The 18,425-nt window shown below is 47.3% G+C and overlaps 1 protein-coding gene across 1 annotated transcript in view; it reads left to right on the top strand.

Annotated features, from left to right (window-relative positions):
• The first annotated feature begins 8,178 nt into the window (after positions 1-8,178).
• Positions 8,179-18,425, top strand: part of NPAS1 (neuronal PAS domain protein 1) — a 71,832-nt gene continuing 61,585 nt past the window's right edge. The window contains exons 1-2 of the mRNA XM_035120195.2: positions 8,179-8,344; positions 10,994-11,232. Of these exons, the coding sequence (XP_034976086.2) occupies positions 8,253-8,344; positions 10,994-11,232 (331 nt within the window). The 5' untranslated portion in view covers positions 8,179-8,252. The remainder of the gene's footprint in view (positions 8,345-10,993; positions 11,233-18,425) is intronic.

An 18,425-nucleotide genomic window follows, 5' to 3' on the forward strand; every position in this document is an offset into this window, starting at 1 on the left:
TGGGTGTCTTCTCTGCCACTTGGGATGTGTTTCTGGGCAAAAGGACACTTTATTTCCCTTTCGTTTTCTGCCTTATATACCGATGCTGAATTTCTGAGTGAAAGTCTTTATGCAATTAAAACACCACCAGATCCTTGCATGAGAGGGAGTTGGCAGGCAGCAGGTTACGACATGACTGACCCCTGATTTGGAGGGGCAGAATAGACTGAAAAGAAACAGGGAGGAGAGATCCAATAGAGTGCCCTGGAAGAAGGCATGACTGGCTGGACAGCAACACCGCGCTGCAACTTTTTGTTGCAGGGCCCGCTTGTTTATTTCTTTCCATCAAATCCTGGCTTTATACCACAAGTCTTTTTCAAGCCGTGCATGTGTTTTCAAAACCGCCTGGGCTTTCTTTAATTTCCCGTGTTGTTTTAACACCGCCCCCCCCCCACATTCTCTGCCGTGCCCGGGACAGTCTCTCTGGAGGTCTGGCTCCAAACATTTCATTGGGCGTTTGGAGGGGTGCTTTTCAGATCCCTCTCAGTGTTACAGAGGATGCTGCCGACTGAGCAGGTTCCGCAAGTTGCACTCTCCATTCTCTGTGGCTTTGCAAGGGACGATGGGGTGTGTGTGTGTGCACCCCTGGGATCATGCTTTGCTTCTCTGCACCCCCCAAAAAGCTTGTCTCACTTTAGCGATAGCCCCGGCGTTGCTCATAAACCGGGGGGAATTCTGGTCTTATGGCTGCTTAAAATGTTTGCTGCTACGAATGCCATATCGGTGTTTCAAAGAAGGCTTTCTTTCTAGCTCTTTTGGCTACTTTATCTCTTCTCAGGTTTTTTTCTTTTCTTTTTGGTGCAGTGAAGCGCTGCCTTGCCAATAATCTTTAAGCTGCCTACCTACCTGAACTCTCCTTTGGAAACTCATTTGTGTGCCCCCCTTCTGCTCTTCCTCGGTGCCCTCTGTGGGGTGATCTCTCCCAGTCTTCTCCCTCGTCCTACTTAGTCGCTTCCACCCCTTTTGTTGTCATGGCTGTTGCTGGCGCACCAAACAAATGCACCTTTCCAACCCCCCCCCCCCGGCCTTCCTGGCCTGAAAGTTTCAGGCGTGCACAAGCCCCCGATGGAGTGTGTCTCCCTCCTCTCTCCTGCCCCCTCCCCAAACAACCTGCCTTCTACTCCAAAGTCTCCTGGAGCCCCATGCCATCCTCAACATGCAAAGGTGTTTAACCGGCAGGCCTGGGCGTTCTGTGAGGGCATTGGTATGCGCGAGGCACAGCGTCTATTGATGATCTCGATTTTATATGCGCGAGAGGTGTGGGTTTTGTATTGGTATGTGCGAGAGGGTGCTGGTGCAGTTGTGCGTGCCTCTGGATCGGTATGCGTGGGCACTCACGCATTCGATGCGGGGAGGAGGAGGAGGAGAAAGGAGAGGCTTGGGGTGTGTGCCTCCCCCCCCCCAAGTCTGCCTGGTAGAGCCGGCTCTATGCTGATGCTTGAAAAGGAGCCACTTTTTGCTCCTGCTTTCTTGAATTCCCAGCCACTGCAGATAATACTTATTTTCAGCTTTCCCGGTGGACTGTTCTGCACAGCCGTGCCAAACTGGGCAGCCACCTTCCTCCTCCTCCTCCTCTGGCGAATCGCACCCCAGGGTGAGAAGCTTTTTTCACACAGTCCGAGGGGGGCTTGGGTGTTGCCCCAGGGAGTCTTTTCTTGGTTTGGTTGTCGCTTTGAAACCGAGGTTAGCTGAGGTTAAGCAGAATGAGGATGCACAGTCCGTTTAAACCAGGCCTTGGCAACCTGGCGCCCTGCAGACTGTTTGGACTGCAACTCTCACAGCTGGGCCTCCGGGCAATCCTTATGGTACACTGCCTGTGGTCTTGGAGTTTCAATTCTTAACCAGTGTGGCCAGTCACTTAAGTAGAGTCCTGCTGGATGAGGCAGTGTTAGAAACTCAAATATTTAAGCTGACTGCCAAATGGTACCTTAGACCTAGGTTACGGTCCCAAAACGGAATGTCTGGGCACTTTTTTTAAAAAACAAAACAAAAACTATAGAATTATTTCTTCTTCTTCTTCTTCTTCTTCTTCTTCTTCTTCTTCTTCTTCTTCTTCTTCTTCTTCTTCTTCTTCTTCTTCTCCTCCTCCTCCTCCTCCTCCTCCTCCTTCTTCTTTTCATTTCTATACCGCTTTGTACAGGTATTTTAAATAAGACATCTCAAACCGGGTTACAGCACATTAAAACATCAAACGAAACTATCCAGAATAAAACAAATTCAAGCTTTCAGGAAAATATTTCAGATCCTTCTCTCAGTGACACTTCGCTTCCCCCATATTTAATTACCTCCTTGGTTTATAGAGCTGCCCCATAGCAGAAGGACTCTAGGAAGACAGTGTGGTTAGCAGGGGTCAGCAAACTTTTTCAGCAGGGGGCAGGTCCACTGTCCCTCAGACCTTATGGGGGGCCAGACTATATTTTGGAAGAAAAAAAAATGAACAAATTCCTATGGTCCACAAATAACCCAGAGATGCATTTTAAATAAAAGCACACATTCTACGCATGTAAAAAGCATTCAAGGAATACCCCGAAAATAAGACATGCCGGCCGCGGCAGGAGGAGGAGGAGGGGAAAAATGAGACATCCCCTGAAAATAAGCCATAGTGCTTTTTTTTTGTTGAGGAAAAATAAATATAAGACAGTGTCTTATTTTCGGAGAAACATGGTACTCATATAAAAACACCAGGCAGGCCCCACAAATAACCCAGAGATGCATTTTAAATAAAAGGACACATTCTACTCATGTAAAAACACGCTGATTCCCGGACCGTCCATGAGCCAGATTTAGAAGGCGATTGGGCTGGATCCAGCCCGCGGGCCTTAGTTTGCCTATCCATGGGTTAGAGCAGGCATCCCCAAACAGATGTTTTGGCCTACTACTCCCATGATCCCTAGCTAACAGGCCCAGTGGTCGGGGAAGATGGGAATTGTAGTCCAAAACATCTGGAGGGCCGAAGTTTGGGGGTGCCTGGGTTAGGGTGTCGGACTAGGAGCTGGGAGATCAGGGTTGAAATCCCCACCCAGCCATGAAGTTTACTGGGTGACCTTAGACCTATTAACCTTCCTTAAAGGGTCGTTGTTGGGATTATCTGAGAGGGGTGGGGTGGATACTTCTTGGAGAAATGGATGGAATATAATGTAAATGCAACAAATAAGCTCTTTCTGCTTAACTGCTTAAGAAAGCTGGAGGGGCCAGCCAGATGGAGATGTCAGTCGCCAAGCTGGCATCCAGAGATCGCAGTTTGATCCTCACCGGTCTCAAAATGTGCCCGGCTCATTTCTAACACTGCATCTGTAGGGTGCCAGGTTGACAAAAGCAGAATTTCATTTTTAAAAGAATACATGCTGGGCGGAGGTCTCTGTGATCCCTTCGTTGTCTGGCTGGGACAGAGGTCTCTGCCTGATATGTAAGGGGGAGTAGGGCAGGTGGCAGTTGCCAAGCGGTGAGGGTAAGGTCCTTTGTGCATGCCCAGAGGCAGTACCAAAAGTATGAGGCCCTCCAGATGAAAGTATGAGGCCAGACTCCAGTTCCTGTAATTCCTGAAGGTTGGCCATGGTGGCATTTGCAGAGTGCAGGATCCTGACCCCTGCGATATATTATTACTTTGGACTGCCCGGATCTTTTGTTCACTTTTGCCCAGCCATACAGGTAGAAGCTTGCAAGGGAAATTGGAAAAAAGAGGTGACTTCTCGTGTTGGTAGTACCACTTTTTTGTTACTCAAAGTGCTTGGCAATCCTTCGCTTTTTCACCCCTGATATCCTGGAGGATTGTGTGTCCCATGCCCTGGTTACCTCTGGGCTTGGCTACTGCCCTATGCTCCACATGGGGCTGCCCTTGAAGATAATTCAGAAACTACAATGGGGGAGAGGAACCCCACTAATATATTTGGATAATTTTTTACAGTGGGAAAACTGAGCTTGAGAGCTAATGACTTAGCCAAGGCTGACTCGGGACTCCCGGGGCCCACCCTGAAATAACCTTGTACCCCCTTTGCTTTATTGTCTCCAAAGAATATGGTGGTGTGCATGTGCTCGATTTATTTATATTTTATTTTTAGGAAGGTCTCCTTCTCTCTGGATTTTTACTGCCAGCTCTGTGGATTTTTAATTATAACTCCAGCAAAGGGAGTCAGCGATAATTGAGCTAAATTTGTGTCATAGTTTATGCTAATATATATTTTTTCTTTTTTTCCTTCTTTTGCAATTAGTGGCTTTTTAGCAAGATTCTTCTCTCGAGCTCAGCTTCTTGCTGCTCAGAGAGTTTGTCAGTCCTGCATTTTCCATTCTTCCCTCTGTGCCCCTTCCCCCCTAAAGATTCTCCATTTGCGAGATTCCCACCTAAAGATTCTCCATTTGCGAGCACCTCAAAAAGTCTGGGTGCCATTTGAGTAACACTCAAGGGTTACTGAAATGTGCTTGGAAGCCTCGAAGTGTACGTTAAGGATAGACAATATGTTAAGGAGTTTAGCAGAAAAGAGTAGAGCCTTTTGAAAACTGAAGTATGCCACCAGCATTTTTGTTGTAAACATCAAATTGAACATGTGTTAACAATTTCTGATCAAAATTCGATATTAACAATGTGTCTCTTATGTGAATTGCATGTTAGTTCATGCTTATTGAAATAATAAGTAAAAAGTGTTGCTGACCCCCCCCCCCAAATGGCGACTAGACTTTCTGTTTATGCTCCCACAACCCAGGTCCCAGAAGCCACCTGCCTCTTAGCTTTTCTATCCCAGTTTCTAACACTGGTTGGAAGGGACCTCAATCAAACAAAAGGTTGTTTATTATTATTGTTGAAATTTATATACCACCCTTCATCAAAAGATCTCAGGGCAGTTCACAGAAAAAATACAAGATAAAACACAAGTAAATAATTAAACCAAAACAAAACAATACCCCCCCCCTTCCCACAGACACATTTAAAGGCTGTAGGATATTAATCAGCTAAAGGCCTGGTTGAAGAGGAAAGTTTTTGCCTGGCGCCTAAAAGTATATAATGAAGGTGCCAGGCGAGCCTGCATGGTGAGAGCGTTCTACAAACGGGGAGCCACTGCAGAAAAGTCCCTGTTCTCCTGTGGTCACCTTCTGGTCCTCATCTGGAGGAAGCACACGAAGAAGGGCCTCAGATGGTGATCACAGGGTCTGGGGGTGGTGTTATAAGCAGCTGGTCCCTTCCCTTTCTCGCCCTGATCTGGCCACAGTGATCCATGTGACGGATCACCTCCAGGCTCAATTATTATAACTCACTCTACGCAGGGCTGCCCTTGAAGCTGACCCAGAAACTCCAGCGGGTGCAGAATGCGGCTGTGAAGCTGCTTACAGGGTCTTCACCGCGGGACCACATTCATCCAGTGCTATACCAGCTGCACTGGCTCCCGGTGGAGTACAGGGTCAGGTTTAAGATGCTGGTTTTAACCTTTAAAGCCCTATACGGCCCAGGATCCTCATACTTACGGGACCGCCTCTCCTGGTATGCTCCACGGAGGACCTTACGGTCCGCAAATAATAATATCTTGGAGGTTCCGGGCTCAGGGAGGTTAAACTGGCCTCAACCAGGGCCAAGGCCTTTTCGGCTTTGGCCCCAGCCTGGTGGAACGCTCTATCACAGGAGACCAGGGCCCTGAGGGACTTGACATCTTTCCGCAGGGCCTGCAAGATGGAGCTGTTCCGCCTGGCCTTCGGTCCAGGCCCAGTTTGACCCCCTCTCTATGGGACCCTGTAAGTTACCTCTTTGGCCCTTTTATCAGCTCATGTGGGACCAGCATGGATAGCTGGTCCTGATGAATACTTGAGGTTCCCGGCCCCTATGGTTGTAATTCGTGGGCAGTCATTTAATTTTATCCTGATTCTAATTTTTAAGCTGTATTTTAATCAATTGTTTGATTGTGTTTTAATGTATTTGATATTAGCTGCCCTGAGCCCGTTCTTGGCCGGGGAGGGCGGGGTATAAATAAAACTTTACTTACTTATATGGAGTCCAGTATGTTGTCCCCCCGCAATTCCACAGGTGTCAACAGGTGCCCCAGTGGGAAGCCCAGAACCCTAGGAATGAAGGGATCTCTATTGTCACACTGCTGCTTCCCAGCAACTGGCATGCTGAGGTAGACTGCTTCTGGATGGGCAGGTTCCATCTGGACCATTGTGGCTAATCGCCACCCGTAGACCCCCTGCTCCATGAATTTGTTGAATCCGTCATCCACCATCCGATTCTGTGAAACAGGATTAGGGAACCTTGGGCAGCGTGGCCCTCCAGGCTTCTCTCTGTGGCCCTTGGAACCTTCCCTAGGACCCACACTTCACTGGCCCTGTTTCGTACCCCAGCTGTTTTTGCCTGGCTGTACTGTGTATTTGAACTCTGATTTAGTCTCGATGGAAGCCAGAGAGGCGAGTGCGAGTGTCTGTAGAAACTAGCCTACCATGTAAGGGCAAAAACCAAATTCATGGCCCCTTTTGCTTCCATGTGGCTCCTGGGGAGGAATGTGAAAAGTGGTCCCCCAATTTGGCATTAAAATTGTGCCCCAAGTTGGTCAGTTGATTTGCAGCCTGGAGTGGCTCACAGCTATTTCCTGCTGCGAAATAGCAGGGGGTTGGGCTAGATGACCTTTGGTGTCCCTTCCAAGAATGTGGCCCGGCAGTTTGGACAAAGGCAGCAGCGGATGTTCACCCATAGCCACCCTGAGGAGCTGGGGAAAGCACATCATGGAACCCAGAGGCTGTTGCCATGCGGAGCCAAGTCAGATGAGCAGGCAGAGTTTTTCTTCTGCAAAGCGTTTTAGCAAACAAATCACAGCATGTTTCACCGCAATCCATGCTGTTCAGAGAAGGGCTGGGATGTACGAAACCACGTATGGCAGGTGCAATGTTGGGTCTGCCAGAGAAGTAAGTGCACCCCATTGTCACAGGGCAAGGTTCTGAAATGTGTAGAATTCCTGGCATTTCAGTTGACTAGCCAGTGCATTCACTGCTGAAATATTGAAACCAATCACCCCATTTCTGGAATCATGGGACAGGGCGCTTTTTAAAAATGATAATTGGAGTAAACGTGCTGCCAGTCATTGTCGGGAGATATTTTTCTTTCCAATTCTGGATGACTGTCCAGACAAGACAAAAACATTTTCGTGTTTGCCGTTCGCTCTCACACTTTGCCGTTTGATTGGCTCAAGCGTGGGGCGGGGGCCCTGCAATGCGGTTGGACTCCAACTCCCATCAGTCAGTGTGGCCAACGCTCAGGGACCATGGGATCATAGAACTGTAGAATTGGAAGGGGTCCGGGGGGGGTCATCTAGTCCAACCCCCTGCCATGCAAGGGGAGTTGTTGTCCAGCAGCATCTAAATGGTCCCTTACCTCTGGACAGAAGCTTTTGTTGATTAGTCTGCTGATTTAGACTTGCAGATCGAATTTAACGTTAATGGGCATAGGGACTAGAAACTTGAGTGCTCTTTTTTGGCACTGATTTTGAAAAGATTCTGGATTTTGCACTGGACACTCAATTCTTCTCTTTCGGGCTGGTGTGTGTGTGTGTGTGTGTGTGTGTGTGTGTGTGTGTGAGAGAGAGAGAGAGAGAGAGAGAGAGAGAGAGAGAGAGAGAGAGAGAGAGAATATACATAGCATTGTGTACAGTTTTGGCTTCAAGTGGTTGCAGTGGGAAAACAGGAGTTCACAAGAGGAAGTAGAAAGCTCTGCATATTCCAGAGATGCTGAATTTGGTGTTGGTTTTTCCTTGTGCTTAGATTTAATTGCTCAAAATATGCTTTGAGGGAGGCTTCAATAACAAAACAAAAAACCCACCAAAACTTCCATGACCAACCAAGCGCCTCCTCTCTCTTTGCTGAGCAGCAGATCGAGTGTACAGCCTGCCAGCGGTATGACTAATAATTCTCGGGCAAGGAGGATTTTAATGTTTCATACACAGGCTGGGGCCTGAGACCTGTGGGTACGGTACAGGACAGTATACAAATTTAACAAACAGATGGGTATTTCAGTCGCCAGCCTGGCATCCAGAGATCTCGCCATTGAACCCGCACCAGTTGCAAAACTCGCCTGGCTCCTGGGGAATTTTGAACACTGGGGAGAAGAAAGGCGAGAGCAGGGGACCCCCCATGGTAACCTCAATTTTCCTTTTTTTCCAGAAGGTTGTGGCCCTCCCTAACGGAAACCAGCCATCGGAGGACGCGTTGAGGCTTCCCCGAAATCGGATGGTTCCGGGGTTGAGATGGCAGCCCTGTACGGCAGTGAGGTGAAATGCGTCAGCGTGGAATGGGATTTCCTGCAAGGCTTATTAGTGAAGAACCAGCCAGTGCCTTGGTAAGAGGCCTCCATTTAATCCCTCCCTTCTTGGGGCTGCTGGGCGTAATATTTCATAGCCACTGTGCCATGGACTGCGGAGATCTTAAGTCGAAGTCTTTGCTCAGTCATGAAGCTGCTCCCTCTCGCAGCTCAAGCCTACCTTGCAGAGTTGCTTGGAGGCAGGGCCGTTTTACCCATAGGTGCTAGGGGTGCAGGGCACCTGGGTGCTGGGCTCTCAGGGGCACCAGGTTGAGAGTCCGGGGCCCAAGAGTTGAGTCTGGGGAAGAGCCTGTCTGTCTGTCAGAGCGCCACCAGTTCGGGGGCGACCGAGCCAGCGAGATGCTGAGGTGGCCGGCCAGCTGGCTCCGCCCTCCTGCACGCCTGGGACTGGGCAACCTTTGGGGGGGGCGCCAGGCGGATCTTTGCACCCTGGCGCCACATATGATTGACAGCCCTGCTTGGAGGGTTAACTGGGGCAAATACCCACCCACGTGAGCCACCCAGAACTTCGAGAGCAGTCTTTGCCGCCCAGGCGTCCTGGACTACAACTCCCATCAAACCCTGCAAGCCCTCAGTTCTTTCTGTTCATTTTGTGGTGCTCCCTAGTTCTAAAAAAATGTCTGGCAAGAGCCAAACACAGCAGTCTCATGTCAAGCAATGAGGATTATGGACACATGGCTTGACTGCGTGTGACAGGCCAAACCTACACCATGCATTTAAAGCGCAGGCTTGGCTTCCCCCAAAGAATCCTGGGAGCTGTAGTTTGTTGAGGGTGTTGAGAGTTGTTCGGGGACCCCCTATTTCCCTCACAGAACTAACATTCCCAGAGTGGTTTTACAACCCATCCCTCCTCCCAGGGAACTCTGGGAATTGTCACTCTCTGAGGAGAATACAGGCGTCCCCTAACAACTCTCAGCACTCTTGTCAAGCTACACTTCCCAGAATCCTTTGGGGGAAGCCATGATTGTTTAAAGAGGCACCAAAATGCTTCAAATGTATGGTGCAGGTCAAGGTGGATTTGATTTAAATCAAATCGATTTAAATCACTTGTCAGTAAGACTTGATTTAAATCATTTTTTTTTACAGAAATACTCATTCTTGCTGGTTTAATCTTAATATTTACATCCAGATGAAGGTTTCATTTTTGGAATAATAAAAGTTCAGAGTAGTTTTTACAGTTATATCAAAATTTACTGATTTGGTTATACTATTAGAAATACATTGACAACAACAACAACAACAACATTTTATTTATACCCCGCCCTCCCCAGCCAGGGCGGCTAACACCAAATATGAATTACAATAAAACGTAATAGAAAAACAACAACAACAACAAACAAACAATTAATTAAAATACGGCTTAAAATACACTTTAGTAGTAGCCCATAAATCAAGACCCTAAAGGGAGGAAACATCAGATATTCACCTGTCAGCTATCCATGCTGGTCATACATGGGCCAGCAAAAAAGCCAAGGGAAAATTGATATACCAAATCCCATGTCAAATCCCTCAGGGCCCTAGTCTCTTGTGACAGAGCGTTCCACCACGTTGGGGCCAGTGCTGAAAAGGCCCTGGCCCTAGTTGAAACCAATCTAATCTGCTTGAGACTCGGGACCTCCAAAGTGTTGTTATTTATGGACGTTAAGGTCCTCCGCGGGGCATACCAGGAGAGGTGGTCCCATAGGTACGAGGGTCCTAGGCCCACAATAATTATGAAATTATTGTGAGGTTTAATAAGTTAACTGTTTATATTTGGAAAACTTTTCTGCTGTACTTTACTGGAAGGAGAAAAATAATCATTTCCTTGTTGTTGTTGTTTAGTCGTTTAGTCGTGTCCGTCTCTTCGTGACCCCATGGACCATAGCACGCCAGGCACTCCTGTCTTCCACTGCCTCCCGCAGTTTGGTCAAACTCATGTTCGTAGCTTCGAGAACACTGTCCAACCATCTCGTCCTCTCTCGTCCCCTTCTCCTAGTGCCCTCCATCTTTCCCAACATCAAGGTCTTTTCCAGGGATTCTTCTCTTCTCATGAGGTGGCCAAAGTATTGGAGCCTCAGCTTCACGATCTGTCCTTCCAGGGAGCAATCATTTCCTTAATAACCATTTAAACAATTCATTTAACTAAAACAATAACTTTATAGCATATGTATCCATGTTTGTTAACCGATGTGGTTAAACAATTGAAAAAACAACAACCCAAAAACCTTAAAACAAATCCTTATTTCCTGATGAATAGCCTTGGGACTATAATGTAACTTAAATAGAAAACTATCTTTCGAAAGATTTTCCCTCCAAAAGCATTTTATTTTAAAAATCCAATTTAAATTTTAAAAAATCTGTGGTTGTTTTTTTTAAAAGTGGATTTTTATCCACCCTGGTGCAGGTGTCTCCTCTGAGACATTTCATACAATATAACCACCATCGTTCTCTTAGTATTTTGAACAGGAACCTCTGAGGAAAAGTGGGGGCTGGGGGAAGAAATGGTTGGCGTTTGGTCAGGGCAGGGCCGTATCTTAGTCCTGCTCAGGAGGCTGGTGGTTATTCTTGTGGCTGTTATGATCCATATTTTGTGTTTTTGTACCGGAATCCACCCTGTGATCTTCGGGTGAAGGGGGTGGTAGATAAATTAAATAAATAAAAATAATGATGGTGGTGGTTTTCCCGCAGCCTCCAGGCCCTGCGCAAGGAGAAGTCCCGGAACGCTGCACGCTCCCGCCGGGGCAAGGAGAACTTCGAGTTCTACGAACTGGCCAAGATGCTGCCTCTGCCCGGAGCCATCACCAGCCAGCTGGACAAGGCCTCCATCGTCCGGCTCACCATCAGTTACCTCAAGATGCGCGACTTTGCCAACCACGGAGACCCGCCCTGGAGCCTGCGGGCAGAAGGGCCTTCCCCGCCTGGCAAAGGTGGGTGGCAAATGCGTGTGGAATTGTCCGTGGGCCATGAGGGACAGCAACTTGGTGGGGTTTTTTTTTAAGCTGTGAGAGTGGCAATGACCTCCAAAGACCATCGCTGCCCCTGGAAGGAAGCTGGAGCCAAAGGTTGAGGACTCCCCCTTGTTTAGATCCTAAGAAGTTGCCCGCTACCAGGGCAAAAGGCATCGAGGGCTGCCATACGTCCAGAATTTCCCAGACATAGCCGGGTTTTGGCCCTCATAAACAGCATCCTGGGTGGAATTCGCTGAAACGTCAGGGGAAATTCGGGTTTACGGCAAACCCATGCCAGAAGTGTAGATTTTGGCGAATCGCCTTAAAAATTGCTCAAAGCTTCAGCAACAACTTTGGCAAACAACAACAAAGCTCAACAACTTGTGTGTGTGTGTGTGTGTGTACACACACACACACACACACAGTGCTTTTTTTCTAAAAAAAAATGTTTAAGGGTACTCTCATTTTCCTACCCATATTGAAATACTGCCCCTCAATGAGGCCCAACTTAGATTCACAAAATGTTTAGGGGTATGCATCCCCCCAGAAAAAAAGCAGTTTGTGTGTGTGTGTGTGTGTGTGTGTGTGTGTACATTTTTTAAATTAAGTTTTCTGTTTTACAATTTAAAATACTTATTTTACATCCATAAGATATCAGTGACTCCTCTTCCCATGGTTCATTTTACAAATCATAAATCCCTGCATATTTTACAAAAAAACTATACCATTCAGTATTCCATTATTGCATCCATCAAAACTTGTTTGTACTGTTGAATTTATCTCAATACTGTAGTGCCAGCGCTCAACAACTTTTGGGTCCAGATTTTCACTTTATGGAATATGGCAACCATATAGTACAGTCTACTTTGAGTGGCAGTGACTCTCTGGGACCACTGAGGAAGGTCTTTTCCATCACCTGCTACCTGAGATCCTTTTACCTGGAAATTGAACCTGGGGACTTCTCATGCTTTGCGGCTGAGTTGCAGTTCGTCCCCTCCTGCCAGTCTCTCGCAAGACCGGCGCCCCCTTCCCATGACACGCTTAAATCTCGGCTCCCCCAGAGCCTGTCCATTTCCTCCTCCTCCTCCTCCTCCTCCTCCTCCTCCTCCTCCTCCTCCTCCTCCTCCTCTCCCTGCATCCCTAATTCCTCGCGGAAAAGGCCAGGGCGCCGTTTCATTCCAACACACCCATGCGCTCACGCGCGCACCGCACAAAGGCGCTTGCCCAGATAAAATAGCATTGATTAGCCATGCAATAAATCACCATTTAAATAATGCAGCTTCAAAGTGTGTAATTAAATAAATTAACTGCCTTGGAAGAATACAGGCTTGCAGCAATTTCTGATTACTATCATTACCCGCGGGGTAATTATCAGCCAAATAACGAGTGTTCCGTGAAATAGGGATAAACATCTGCCTATTGTTTGGGGAGGCTGGGCGAGGTGCTGTCCATTTCCCCCCCCTCTCCCTGCACCCCCTTTGCCTCTCCCTCCCCCCCCTCAAAAAGCAAATTCCAGCACTGAGAAAGGGGCATTTTGCTGTTGGGCCGAACTCTGTACCCCACTCCTAGCCACCCTGTTTGCAAGAGGAGCCAAAATCTCTGCAGAGTGAATTCTGTTAATGATCAGCTAGGAAAAATGAGCACCAAGAACTTTATAAAACTATGGAAGGGCTTTCCCCCTATTGTTCGGCTGCAGCTGTGTCCTAGAAGAGGGTTTAAAAATAGAGTGGTGTTGGAGGGCCAAAGGGGGGTCAGAACAGAGAATTAGGATGCCCAAGTGCTTAATTTATGGACAGAGTGTGCTGCATGAGTTAGCTTTTTACAATGAGGACTAGTAGCATAGTATGTGGAAAGCAGTGTGGAAATTGATGTTTGGGCCCTGAACTGTGGATAGGGTAATACTAGTAGCTGGGAGTGGGGGGGGGCAGCTTTCATCCAATTAAATTGACAGGCAGTCAGTTCAGGGTGGGCAGAAGGAAGTATTGGTCACACAACAATCCACAATTAACTTGTGGAACTCACTGCTTCAAGATGTGGGTGATGACCGCTACCTTACATGCAATTTTTATTTTTAAAGGTTTAGGCTACAGTGTGCCTCGCTTAATGAATGCCCTGCTTAACGAAATTTCCGCTTAATGAAAGGATTTTTCGAGCGGAGGTTGCCTCGCTAGACGAATTCGTTTTATGAAAAATTCGTCTAGCGAATCACAGTTTTCCATAGGAATGCATTGAAATTCAATTAATGTGTTCCTATGGGCAAATTTTTTTAAAAAAAAAATTCAATGCATTCCTATGGGATTCGCTAGACGAATTTTTCGTTATAAGAAAAGACCCGTGGAACGAATTAAATTCGTCTAGCGAGGCACCACTGTAATTCTTTTAAGAGGGAAAGGACTGCTACCTTAGATGTCCTTTTTAAAGGTTTAGGCCATTTTTTTTTAAAGAGGGAATGTCTATTGGCCACTCTGAGATAGCTCCATGGAGCCTCCAGCCTTGGGAATAGCATATCTCTGAATATTAGGTGTTGGAGATGAATCCACAGGGGAGAGCTGTTGCCTTCACGCCTTGCTTGGGGAACCTGTGTCTCTCCACCCCCCCAATAGATGTTGCTGGACTAGAACTCCACCAGCACCAGCCAGCACGGCTGGGAGTTAGAGCCCAACATTGCATTGCAGGGGGTTGGACTAGATGACCCTCAGGTACCTTCCAACAGTACGGTTCTATAATTCTAACATAACTGTTGCAGGTTCCTTTTTTCTGGAAATTTGGGTGCAACTCGGCTTGCAAAAGAGGGGTTAAGACCTCCAGATCCCCAGATCATCCCTGTATCTTAAACCTATTGCACTGACCAGTCTGTCTCTGATATTTGACTGATACCTCTTGGGTTGCATTCTGTTTTACAACTTCCTCCTCCACAAGCTTCTCTTGGAGTTGACCAAACAGTTTAACTTGGGCATTTCCACCAAGCAAAAAGTAATTAATCTGATTTAATTAATTAATCAGATCTGGCGAGGGGGGGACAGGTGGAGTGGGAAATCTGTTTTTAAAGAAGGCGCTTAACAAAAACTGCAGCTTCCTATTCCCAAGGTACTGCCGGCTGCTACAATATCATAGGAACATAACAAGGTGCCTTATACAGAGTCAGACCTCTAGCTCAGTATTCTCTACACAGCAACTCTCCAAGGTTTCAGGAAAGTGCAAATCTCCTGTTTGCCCGGTCCTTGGGAGGATCGTCTCTCTCTGAGCCTCAGGGTTCCCCAGCTGTAAAATGGGATTTCATGCTTACCAGTATTTGCAGAACTTTCCCATTTCATAAAACTGAATCTTGCAGCCCCCTTTCTTTCTCACCTGCAAAACATAAATATAAATTGGTTCTTTGATGCAACTCTGCTGGCAGGTTTTCTAATTTTCTGCAAGGATCTCTGATCTTCGTCACTTGGGTGAAGATCCATCCTGGCTATAGGACATCCAAGTGTTTAGACTTATGAGGGGCTAGGGAGGAAGGGTAATGGGTTTGACTCCTGACTCCTGCTCCCTGAGTCAGCCATTTTGTGCTTGGTCCTTCACCTTCCGCTCCCGCCCCCCCCCCAATTATTTTGTACTTCACTTGGCTGTGATTCGTGGGTGACAACCCAATACATTTTGCTGCCTAGGGTGGAGCAGAAAACACCCCGCAAGTCTCCCAGGAAAAAACACAGAACATCCCATTTTCTCATGCGAGAGCATGGCTGCCATTTAGGGTGCCATGATTTCGCACTCAGATCTCACAGGAAGACGTGCATCCCGGTTTAGGAGGGTGTGCAGAAAATGGTCCGTCCCATTTTCTGCTTCCCCTACTCAAATTGCAAAGTAATTAAGGCTGGCCGAGTTACTTTGACACGCGAGGTAGAAAATCTGCCCAAGCACCTTATCCTGGGAGTGAAAATGCCAGAACCGCAAGTTACGTAATGAATTTCAGCCAGGCCATACATTTAACAAGCTATGATTCCACATTAAACAGCCGTGGCTTCCCCTCAAAGCGGTCTCGGAGCTGTAGTTTGCGAAGGGTGCTGAGAGTTGCTAGCAGACCCCGCTGGCCCTCTCCCAGTTCCCAGAATGATTTAAGGATTGAGCCTTTCCCCCAGGGAATTCTGGGAATTTTAGCTCTGGGAGGGAACCATTAAGAAACTACAGTTCCCAGAATTCTTCGCCGGCAGCCATGGTAGAACAGTACTTAAAATCTATGGTGCAGACATGCCTTCAATTCGACTGCCTGGGGTGAGTGCCTTATAATTGTGCTGGTTCTGAGGGGACCTTGGAGTTTGAGAAGAAGGAAAAGAACACAGGTCCCGGAAGCCTGAATTTCCCCCGTCCTCAAATAACAACCCATAAAACTCTTAACCACTTGCAAATTTCGCCTCTGGGCAGAAGCAACTAGAACCCAGGAATCCTGACTTTCAGCACCTTGCCTGACGGGCAAATTATTCTCTCTCTCTTCTCTCTCCCCCCCCCCAACAACCCCCCATCCGCAAAAGAGGCTGTTGGCCAGCGATTTCCCCTGTACTAATTACCATCTTTGACCTGGGGCCAATTTCCTAATCAATCGCATTAGCGCAATTAGCAGCAGTTTTTAATGCCGCCAGCAAAGATCTTCCCGGGGCTTAGCCAGGGAAAAATATTAAGGTCATGTTGATTAATCAATCAGTGGTTTATTAAAACATCTGGAGGGAGACCAATTGTTTAAATTGGCCCTAATTTGACAAGTAAAATGGAGCCTGATTTTTCAGTTCTCCCCCCCACCCCACCCCCACCCCCCCAGTCACTCAGCCAGTGTGGAAGAAATGGGATGAAGGAAGGGGTGTTGGGGACAGCAAGCATAAAACTGAATTTGCTTAGGGTTTTTTTATGGGGCCCTGAGCATTTGCAGTGCAAAGGGGACCTGTTCCCTCTGCCTAGCTGCTTACAATCTAAAATTAGATGTGGGGGAAACGAGAGAGGGGAACCAGGAGGGTTTGGAAGTTTTGCTTTAATATTTCTTGTAAACCTCTGGAGATCATACTACAATCCAGAGGTATGTGGGTTTTGCAAAATAAATAAAAAAGAGTGGAGCTTAGCAGGCTCCTTCCTTGTCCCTCGTGAGAGATCAGGCTCCGAGTTAAAGTTTGCCCCGTCTAGGTGACAGCGTTGTGGACCATCACCAAACACGCGGCTGGCCTTGGAGGCACAGCCAGGAAATTCTTTCTGATTTATCCAGAATGCAGCCTCTAGGATATTTTGTTTGGAGGAAGCAGATCACATCACATTAGGCCAGTAAGTGTTCTGGTTTGCGAACGTTTTTCGGAAGCCGAACGTGCTCCGTTTTGAGTGTTACGCTTCCGATTTGAGTGCCACACTTCCGTTTTGAGTGTTACGCTGAGGTCTGTCTGTTTTTGCTATTTATTTTGCATTTTTGTTTTTGCAGCTCTTTTTTGTTTTGTTTCTGCGACTGTGTGGAACCCAGTTCAGCTACAGATTGATTGATTGATTGATTGTGTGACTGCAGCACATTGTTTATTGCTTCCATTTAATGGATCAATGGTTTTGTTAGATAGTAAAATCCATGTTAAATTGCTGTTTTAGGGGTTGTTTTTAAAAGTCTGGAACGGATTAATCCATTTTGCATTACTTTCTATGGGAAAGCGCGCCTTGGTTTTGGAATGCTTTGGTTTTGGAACAGACATCTGGAACGGATTAAGTTTGAGATCCAAGGTACCACTGTACAGGTCCCATAATTATTTGGGGGGAAGCTGCGGTTGTTTAGAGTGGAATCATAGTGCTTTAACATTCGTGGTGCAAATGTAGCCAGAGAGTCTGTCCTGAGCAGCAGCCCCTGACAGATGACACCCAAGGGAATGTAGCCCCTGATGGAAGCAAAATTTCCCGTCTCCGATTCGTGTACAGAATGGGCGTCTCGTGCACAGAATCAAAAAAGAGAGACACAATCTAAGAGCCCACCCAGGGGCATCATTTAGTTTCCTATCCTTACATTCAAAGCTTTTCTGATTTTTATCTGTGTTTCAGTCACAATAGTTTCATAGAATTATAGATTTTGAAAGGGACCCAAAGGGTCATCAAGTCCAACCCCCTGCAATGCATGTACATAAATTTGTGTTTTTTTATGGTCTTGCTGATTTTAGCTCCTCTTTTGTCTACAGTTCCTTTTGCACTCCATTAGCGATCTCTTTCATTAAGCCCTTCGCGAATCTTCCAAATGAATGAGCACGTAAGGGGAAGACGCGTTTGACAGCTTTAAAATGTTTATGTCTTCCTTGCAACGGGGAAACTTTCACCTGTACTTTGCCTGAATGTGGGTCAGACAATCGGGAGCTGGAGAAAACTGCCCTTGGCAGGCCCATTTTGCCTGCTGGCGGCCGATTCCCTGTTCTTAAATCGTTGCATTTTGCAGTTTCACCCTGCATTCTTATTTTCGTCATGCATTCTCATTTTAATAGCACCATCGTTGCATGCATGACAATGCGCCCAGCAGTGCAAATGGAGGGAAAGTCCTTTCCCAGAAGAGCTTATAACAGAAAGAGTTGGGGAAGGAGGGGAAAGGCGAAATAACACAACAGCTGACTATGGGCAAACCCAGTGGGGCTGCTGTTTGACAGCCCATGATCCGGGACAGAAATCCTTATCCTGACCCAGGGGCATTATCTCCACCTTCTCTCTCTGCCTGTATTGGAGAAGGGCTGCGTCTCAGTGACAGGACACCTGCTTTGCATGCAGAAGGTCCTTGGCAGCGTCTCCAGGCAGGGCTGGGAAACGTCCCCTGCCTGAAACCCTGGAGAGCGGCGGCTGCCAGTCATTGCGGGCAACATTGAGCTCTGTGGAAGCTCCCTGCGTTTCCATTTCCCGTTACCTCACATGCATGCGACTTTTCCTTCTCCAGCGTTGCTGCCCTCGGTCACGTTGTGGATGGGACAGCGGGGGTGTCTGTTCGCACTTGGGGGACAGAAATGCTCTCAAAAAGTGGATTGGACAGAGGGGTAAGGCTGTCGGCAAGGCTCTGCTTCCACGGTTGATGGCAGAAATGGTTCTGAACCCCAGTCACTGGAAACCACAGGAGGAGAGAGTTGATCTTGTGCTCGGGTCCTGCTTGTGTGCTTCCTGTGGGGGGCATCTGTTTGGCCGCTGTGAGAACAGGATGCTGG

This window comes from Zootoca vivipara, chromosome 6 (genome assembly GCF_963506605.1).
Source record: "Zootoca vivipara chromosome 6, rZooViv1.1, whole genome shotgun sequence".
Lineage (NCBI taxonomy): Eukaryota > Metazoa > Chordata > Lepidosauria > Squamata > Lacertidae > Zootoca > Zootoca vivipara.